This window comes from Stomoxys calcitrans, chromosome 4 (genome assembly GCF_963082655.1).
Source record: "Stomoxys calcitrans chromosome 4, idStoCalc2.1, whole genome shotgun sequence".
Taxonomy (NCBI): domain Eukaryota; kingdom Metazoa; phylum Arthropoda; class Insecta; order Diptera; family Muscidae; genus Stomoxys; species Stomoxys calcitrans.
The window spans coordinates 32727438-32737235 of record NC_081555.1 but is presented as its reverse complement, the minus strand read 5'-3'; the positions used below and the strand labels follow the sequence as shown (position 1 = coordinate 32737235).

Here is a 9798-nt window from a genome sequence, read left to right as displayed (position 1 = left end):
CCTGAAGTATATCTCTAAGTATGCTGGCAAGCTTTCCCTAGCCTCAATAGCCACGTTAGCACCATACGCGACTACTTTACACCTTTTTCTTCCAGAGACAATAATAAATTGTTAATGACTATATATTAAAGTAGAGAAGAGAGTACACCTCATTGAGGTGTTCCTCTGCTGACTCAAATTTTTAGATCTTCAGATCCCAAGCCTGCCGTAATACATCTTTCGGTAATCACTTGCCGCACCTATTCTGCATAGGTGCGCCCATAGTCCAATGTGTCTATATATGATACTATATGAGCTATACTCATTTCCATTTTATTATACCCTCCACCATAAGATGGGGGGTATACTAATTTCGTCATTCTGTTTGTAACTCCTCGAAATATTCGTCTGAGACCCCATAAAGTATATATATTCTTGATCGTCGCGACATTTTATGTCGATCTAGCCATGTCCGTCCGTCTGTCCGTCCGTCCGTCCGTCTGTCCGTCCGTCCGTCCGTCCGTCTGTCTGTCGAAAGCACGCTAACTTCCGAAGGAGTAAAGCTAGCCGCTTGAAATTTTGCACAAATACTTCTTATTAGTGTAGGTCGGTTGGTATTGTAAATGGGCCATATCGGTCCATGTTTTGATATAGCTGCCATATAAACCGATCTAGGGTCTTCACTTCTTGAGCCTCTAGAGTGCGCAATTCTTATCCGATTGGAATTAAATTTTGCACGACGTGTTTTGTTATGATATCCAACAACTGTGCCAAGTATAGTTCAAATCGGTCCATTAGCTGATATAGCTGCCATATAAACCGATCTTGGGTCTTGAATTCTTGAGCCTCTAGCGTACGCAATTCTTATCCGATCACAATGAAATTTTGCACGACGTGTTTTGTTATGATATCCAACAACTGTGCCAAGTATGGTTTAAATCGGTTCATAACCTGATATAGCGGCCATATAAACCGATCTTGGGTCTTGATTTCTTGAGCCTCTAGCGTGCGCAATTCTTATCCGATTGGGATGAAATTTTGCACGACGTGTTTTGTTATTATATCCACCAACTGTGCCAAGTATGGTTCAAATCGGTTCATAACCTGATATAGCTGCCATATAAACCGATCTTGGGTCTTGACTTCTTGAGCCTCTAGAGGGCGCAATTCTTATCCCATTTGAATGGAATTTCGCACGAATTGTTTTGTTATGATATCCAACAACTGTGCCAAGTATGGTTTAAATCGGTTCATAACCTGATATAGCTGCCATATAAACCGATCTTGGGTCTTGATTTCTTGAGCCTCTAGAGGGCACAATCCTTATCCGATTTGAATGAGTTTTTGCACGAAGTATTTCGTCATGATATCCAACAACTGTGCCAAGTATGCTTGAAATCGGTCCATAACCTGATATAGCTGTCATATAAACAGATCTGGGGATTTCACTTCTTGAGCTTCTAGAGGCCACAATTCCTATCCGATTTGGCTGAAATTTTGCATGACGTATTTTATTTTTACTTTCAACAACTGTGTCAAATAAGGTTCAAATCGGTCCATAACCTAATATAGCTGCCATATAAACCGATTTGGGATCTTGACTTCTTGACCCCTAGAGGTCGCAATTGTTATCCGATATGCCTGAAATTTTGTACGACGGATCCTCTCATGACCATCAACAAACGTGTTTATTATGTTCTGAATCGGTCTATAGCCCGATACAGATCCCATATAAATCGTTCTCTTTATTTTACTTCGTGAGCCCCAATGGGCGCAATTCTTATACGAATTGGATGAAATTTTACACAGGTCTCCAACATATAATTTAATTGTGGTCCGAACCGGACCATATCTTGTTTAGTTTTAGTATTAGCCTCGTCCACTCATGATCCGGATCTCCCCATAAGATTTTCTTCGGCGGTGTCTCCCCAAAAGGCTTCGGATTAGCAAAGTTTACTGACGGCAGTCCTCTGTCCTTCATTGCTAAATCGTTTGTTTTTTCATTAACCCATAACTGGTACCCAAACAACGCGGATCGTAAAGTCCACAGCGAAGGCATTAAGCTCCTTGCACTCCAAGACTCTTCGCGACCTTACCATTCTGGTTGTTTCAGCCCTAATGATCAGTTTACTGTTCATAAAGATGTTCACAATCGATTTCCCCCCTTTAACACCATACCACCTCACGCATTCCATGATAGCCCAGATACCCGCCTGCAAGACCATAGTATGGTCAAAAAGTCGCAAATAGTCAGTCCCTGCGTACTCAATGTAGACCCCCAGGCCCACTCTGTTCGATTTATATCACAAAGTTATGAGCTGCTCCCATTCTCTATCCATTCTCCCATCGCCTTAAGTCTCATAGCCGCAGAGGCTGCCTTACACTTAATATGTATGTCAATGGGTCGGATATCTAGAATAGTGTTCAGTGCCCTAATGAATTTGGTCCTCATCGCCTCGCCTATACGGAGACAATATGTTCTCTGAAGCTGTTGTGTTATCCTTATGCTGTACTTTCTCTCCTTCGCAGTCTAACAAACAATGGAGGCTTAGGTAAGTATGGGTGTAATTACTCTCAGCAGAGCCAGTGGACTAGAACCCATTTCGAGCCTGCGGCTCATCTACATAGTACCCAACATCTGTGAGATTTCTTATTACGCTCCCTTTTGTGACACTTCCTGTTCAGTTTCCTATCCAAGAAAAACAGGATGATGACAAGTATCTTCTCCATCCATCAAGAACACATATTCGATTACATATACACTACCATTTATTAAAATTTTCATAACAAATTTTGTAAATGTACAAAGTTTGGATATTCTGTAACAGTTAGTATACCTCTAAATCGAAACTATATGATTATGATACGATACATTAAGTTGATTAGTGCTGGTGAATGATTGCTTAATTATTTACAAAACACGATTTTATGTAAAATGTACCAAGAATTGAAATATTTTCATTTCCAAATGCTGCTGCACAAATAATGGCAAGAATTAGGGTAGATAGCTAAATCGCCTAAAATTGGTCAAATTTGATGAAACATTATATGGCGAATTTGTTTTTGGTTAATTAGGACATTTAGGAAAAACCGTCTTCAGTTTAGCTTAGAGCCAATAGAGGATCTTCCTCTGTTATCTTCTCTCGCTTTGGATTCCATTTATTTTTTATTATCTTGGTTTTAACCAATTTCAGTTTCTTTTTACTGAATTCTGAATGGCGACTCTTCTTTCGATGTCTCTCTTCTTCGGCTTTCTCCTCATCAATTTGCTGTAATTGTTCAAAAATATTCTTGGGACCTTTTACTATGTCCTCTGAATCCGTCGCATTCTTGGCTGCATATACCACCACATATTGCGAAAAGTCTGCCTCTGAAGGTGTATTCAAATCAGCAAAATCACGAAAATGTTCAAATTGTTCTTCGGGATAAGTGTATTTTTGTATAAAACCCTCAGTGGCTGGACCACTATGCGAATTGCTGGCCTCACTGTAATAAATTTCACCATTGGCCTCCTGATGATATGATTGATCCTCCTCGGAATAGAAGGTACCACCGCGCAAGATGCCAAAATCACCAGATCCCAAAATGCTGGCATCGTAGGTCTGGTAGGTCTGCTGTCTGCTTTGGGGAAGAAAATGTTTTTGATGTTGTTGTTGTAGGAATTTTCTAAAGAAAGGCTCTTCGGTGGCTTGATAGAATGGTCGCGAGTGTCCCAAGGGTGGTATGCTGGGTTGAAAGAAAGTGGAGAAATAATTCTGAGCTGCCGGAGACAAGGTATCCAGTCTTCGTGATGAACTTTGCTCCGCAGGACTACGAAAACCTTGAGGTTTTAAGGTGGTCAGCTGAGGCCTGTTTGTTCTTCTATGGACTGTAGATGATGCCAGAGCATCTGGGATGGTAGAGATGTTATTGGGTGCTGGAAGACAAATAAGAAAATAGTTATAAATTTTTTACAAACCTAATCAAAACAAAATCAAATATTAACCAAGACAACAAAAATAACAAATTACTAAGTTTTTGGAAAGGCGGAGTAAGACTAATCGATTGTGCGAACGAAAAGTTTGTAGAATTTTTATATTTTGCAAGCGATAACGTAGAATTCCCTTGGCTGGGGGCGAATCTCAGGGTTTTATCCATGGCTGAACTGCTTGTTCGTAAAGTGTCAACGTCATGGATCCCGTTACTTAGTTTTTGGACAGGCGGAGTCAGAGTAAACCATTGTGCAAACGAGAAGTCTTAAGAATTTTTTCGTTGAGCAATCGACAACATTGATTCCCCTTGGCCGGGTTCGAGTCTTAGGGTTTTATCGATGACTGAACTGCCTTTTGGTAAAGTGGCAATGGCATGGATCCCGATTGAAGGACTCGAGTCAGGCCCAATGAGGCTACTGTCGATGCTCTGTATAGAAAGGTGGAAAATTATCACCGCCTCTCTCAATATTGGAAAGACAAGGGTAAGCAAAGATCCTCATACTCATACTAAGATACCAGGCAGCTCAGTGGCGAGAGCCGTACAAACTGCGACACGAAGACGGACCCATCACCGTCTTCAAGATTCGGAAGACTAGGTAAAGATCATAATATTGAAACATTGGGCATCGCAGCGACAGGAGTCTCAATGCAATCTAACGAACAGGGAGCAGACGATGAGATCATCACCTACTCCCAAGATGCCCATCTACTGGAGGACCAGTGATTGAGGTAATCCAGAATAAACTCCACCGGAGCGAGACTGCTTTACACGCTCTGACGGAGAAAATCAGCAAGGGCAAGATTCGTAACATAATTTCATGACTGAATCATTTTAACTACCAGGTCCTCGGCCAATACCACTGGTATTTGGCCGAGGACCTGCGTTATTTGTCATAAAAATTTTAATTATATATTTTTTTCCAGAGTTGTCAACGTCGGATGCAACAGTGGTGAGACAGGGAGACAGGTGGAGCATACCTGGCATCACTTTATCTGCCTTTCGACACCGCCAGCCTCGTCGGAGCTGCAACGGCTGGAGAGGAAAGCAAACCAGACAGGAAACGAGGTGCCAATTGGGTGCGGTAAGAACCATCACTACATTTCGTGGGGTAGTACCAACACTAATAAGCGAGACCAAACCCTGGCAGAGTTCTAGAATACTAACGACCGAATTAGACTTGATGTTGGTAACACCGCTACCTTTGTTAATAAGAGAAGTTTTTAGATGTGACAATATGCTCGGAAAATATAAACGATGAGGTTTAGAATTGGATGGTCTCCTTGGAACATTCCTTCTCAGACCATCGGTATTGGAATAGCACGGCCAGCGCCAAATCCGATAAGCTTCCCAACAAGTTGAAAACCAACTGGCCAAAATTCGAAAGACTACTCAGAAGAAGACTTGGACAAGATAATTTAAATTGTCCTAGCATAGAAGACATTGACGAAAATGTCAGCAGGATTGGAAAGGAAATCAGCCCAAGAAAAATACTGGATGACCGGAGAGATTCAAAATACTGGGAAAGAGAGCACGTCGTAAAAAAGCGGAAGTGTATTGGGATGTGTATTACACACGAAGCGGCAAAACTTGCTTCCTGGAAGCTTTTCTGCGAACAGGTCGTTAGCGTTAATGACGTCGCCAAGATAAAAAAATTTCTCTCAAAATCCCATGTCCAAACTGAAACGTTAGTAGATGACATGGGAGTGAGAGAAGAGACAACGCAGGACATGTTGAGGCTTTTGATGAAAACCCATGTTCCACAGGATACGACGGGTCCCACGGAGACACAGGAATCTTGGAATATTGATGTTGATCGAAGGCTTATCGTAACTAAATTTATGGTCAAGGAAGCCTTGAGGAGCTTCCAACCATTTAAGTCACCCGGACCTGATGAAATATTTCCGGCGTTACTACAGAAAGAGGCAGACTATCTGGCGCCTCTTCTGGCCACTATTTTCGCAGCGGGCCTGGGACTTGCATATATTTCGAAAGCCTGACAGAAAGCAAAAGTGGTGTTTATACCCAAGCCCGGCAAGGAAAGTTATGCGACACCAAAGGCCTAGAGACCTACAAGCCTTACGTCCTTTCTACTCAAAACCATGGAAAGTATTGTGGACGCCATGATAAAGAAAATGACATCCAGCGAACTGCTCAAATACAAACAGCATGCCTATGTCAAGGGAAGGTCGGTGGAGATTGCCCTGCACGAGGTTGTGCATAAAACAGGAGAATCCTTCGATGCCAAAACGTACACCCTGGCGGTATGCATTGACATCGAGAGGGCTTTTAACAATGTGCGGACCGACGCACTGATCCAATCCTTAGACCAGTACCGGGTGGACCCGGTCCTTAGAGACTGGATAAACCATATGCTAAGGAACAGGTGGATAAAATGTGAGTCCCATGACATAAATATAAAGGAGAAAGTGGCACGGGGCACGCCACAGGGGGCATTTTATCGCCACTCCTTCGGGTAACCACCATAAATAACCTATTACGGATGCTGACTGAGGAGGGATTTGAGCCCGTCTGCAACGCAGACAATGTTGTAATACTTCTATGGGGTAAGGATCCGAACGAGCTATGCAGAAGAGCCGAAAGGGTCTTGCATATGGCATATGAATGGGCTAGACCCAGAGATCTCAATGTTAACCCAGAGAAGATTGAAATATGCCTGTTCACGAGGAAGACGAAGGTGGGCCAATTTAATGCACCACGTTTCCTCAATAAGACGATTTCGATATCTGACAAGATCAAATACTTAGGTGTAATCTTGGACAGGAAACTGAATTGGAAGTGTCACATTCAAGAGCGTACTGAGAAGGCTCACAGATGTTGGGCACTATGTAGACAGGCCGTAGGCTCGAAATGGAGCATGAATCCGAGTATAGTCCTCTGGCTGTACAAGAGCGTGATTAGACCAATACTTACTTACGCCTCAGTAGTTTGATGGACTGCGATGGAAGTGCAACATAAGGATCATACAATAGGTTCAGAGAACATGTTGTCTTGGCATAGGCGGAGCGATGAGGACCACGCCCAATAGGGCACTGGAGACTATTCTAGATATCCGACCCATTGACATACAAATTAAGTGTGAGGCAGCCACTGCGGCTATGTGACTTAAGGCGATGGGAGAATGAATTGAGTATGGGAGCAGCTCATACCATCGCGGTATAATCAAGGAGACGATAGGAAACCTGGAAGGAAGGGAAGAGGTTTCCGATCGGATACCTGAGATGAACCTTGAAGTCGAGTACGAGGCACTGCTGCCATCGGCACAGTCTTGGATCGACGGAACCCTAGTATTGCCATCTGGATGATCATGTTACACGGATGGATCAAAGCTAGGGGACAGAGTGGGCCTGGGGGTTTACATTGAGAACCCAGGGACTGAGATCTCGTTTAGACTGCCAGACTATAATACGGACCTGCAGGCGGAGATCCGGGCGATCACGGAATGCTTAAAGTGGTGTGGTGCTAACGTGAGGACGTCGAATGTAAACAACTTTACCGACAGTAAAATTGTCATAAGGGCAATAACAACCAGGACGGTAAGGTCACGAACAGTCTTGCAGTGTAAAAAGGAGAGTAACGCCTTCTCTGAGGATGGCAAAATGCGGAGTAAGGGGAAATGAAAGGACAGAAGATTTGGCGGTGAAGGTCAGAGGACTGCCGTCAATAAACTTGGTTAACCCGAAGCCTTTCGGGTCGATGTAGTCCGAGTTAAGGGAGTGGGCGACGAATGCGCATGCAACATTGTGGAACAGTGAAACGGTCGGTAGGACGGCGGAAATCCTATGGAGAGATCCAGATCGTGAGAAGCAAGATGGAGGTCAGCATAGCTATTGGTATCATAACGGAACACATAGGATTAAATGCAAATATGCAAATTTTGCCCATGAACATTCCACTAAGGAACAGGGGCAAACTTCTCACATATCACATAGGAGTACGAACTCATTTATGTAAGATCGGTGCGGCAAGTGATAGCATGTGTAGATGAAGATGATGAGACGTTGGAGCATTTCCTTTGTCATTGCCCAGTTTTCGCGTCCAACAGATACTGGTACTTAGGTGGAGACACAATATCAGACATGAACCAACTTAGGGGAATGGTATCGAAAACAATTAAGGATTTTGTAACTATCACAGAATTCCTAACTAAAAATTTTCTTTTTAGAGGTTACTTTATAGTATTTAGAGCGAACAACAAGCCGTTTACTGGATTAGGTGTATGTCCATAGTATCATGGGGCGGATTAATATCTGCACCCTCTTTTCGACCTTATCTAACTTAACCTAACAACAATTTTCAAACGATCTGTTCGGAAAGGGTCAGTTCAGATTTTGATATAGCATATACATATATCTATTGTGTTGCCCAAAAAGTAATTGCGGATTTTTCATATAGTCGGCGTTGACAAATTTTTTCACAGCTTGTGACTCTTTCTTCTGTCAGTTATCTGCTGTTACTTTTAGCTTGCTTTAGAAAAAAAGTGTAAAAAAAGTATATTCGATTAAAGTTCATTCTAAGTTGTATTAAAAATGCATTTACATTCTTTTAAAAAATCCGCAATTACTTTTTGGGCAACCTAATATTAACCGAATTTATAATCATACGGTAGTTGTAGGGTATTATATAATCGGCTCTGCCTGACTTTTACCCTTCCTTACTGGTTTTCTCCTCCTTCGTGGACCTAAGGCCTCCGAGTAAAGCGGCTAGTAACCGAGGTTGCCCTTTAAGCTAACCTAACCTTGTTTTTGAAAAGTGGGCTTCTTTTTATAGTTTACAGAGATCACCGTTGCGCAGAGGTTAGCATGTCCGCCTATGATGCCAAACGGCGTGAATATCAGGAAATTTTTCAGCGCTGATTATCCCCTTGCAAATGCTGACTACATTTGCGAGGTATCCTGCCATGATAAAACTTCTCTACCAAGTGGTGTCGCTATGCGGCACGCCGTTTGATCACTGACTTTAAGCTTTAATCGGACTGCACTCATTGATATGAGAGAAGTATCTCCTGTCTCTTTATGAAATGTTTATGGGAAATTTAGTAGTAGTAGTAGAACGTACAGCTTTAACTACCATTGTATATTTACCAGCTCTTCCACATTTTGATTAGTTTTTCCTGTAAGTCTTTTTATTTTCCACAGTGTTATAATGTGTCTGCTGTTCTCGGCAAACACAACTTCTAAGAACCTATAAATCCCAGTCATTAAAATACTATTAAGTCCCCATTGCACCCACATTGAAATCTCCTCTCACTGGTTGGTTCCTACTAAGCTGACGGAAATGTTTAAGAAAACGTTAAGTTATTAAGTTTTTTTAGGAACTGCCAATAGCCCAAGCTGACATTCCAAAGTAATTTGTGGCACTCTCAATCTAAATTAATCCATAATGTTTAGTTAAAAACTTTCAAGCAACTTGTGTACAAAATCTTGTACCACAAGTCATTATCAAAACGTTTTGCTCCAAAAACTGATCATTATCTTGAAGATTGACGTTTGTCGTTTTTTCTTCTGTTGTTCCTTCATTTTGTGTGTAAGGCAAGTTAAATGTTACAGATGCATAAAACCATCGATGAGTTTTTGTGATTGCAGCGATTCATAGAGGCCGATATCATAACTTGTGTCTCAATGACGTTAAACACGAGTTTCCAATAGTTTGACGATTTGTTGTTGGCTTAAAATTATTGCAGGTGAACCCTACTCTAGGTTAAGTGGTCTATTGAGTTTTCTTGTTTTCTACGTTAATTCATGGTTGGGATTACAAGCCAATATGGTTGCAGGCAATGTTGCTTGGGGCCCGGAAAAAAATATTTAAAATAGATTGATGTTGTACTCG

The 9798-nt window shown here is 42.0% G+C and overlaps 1 protein-coding gene across 1 annotated transcript in view; it reads right to left on the bottom strand.

Moving 5' to 3' along the window:
* Positions 1-2730: 2730 nt before the first annotated feature.
* LOC106090286 (uncharacterized) overlaps positions 2731-9798 on the bottom strand; it is a 73719-nt gene continuing 66651 nt past the window's right edge. Inside the window, exon 2 of the mRNA XM_013256418.2 lies at positions 2731-3895. Within this exon, the coding sequence (XP_013111872.2) occupies positions 3081-3895 (815 nt within the window). The 3' untranslated portion in view covers positions 2731-3080. The remainder of the gene's footprint in view (positions 3896-9798) is intronic.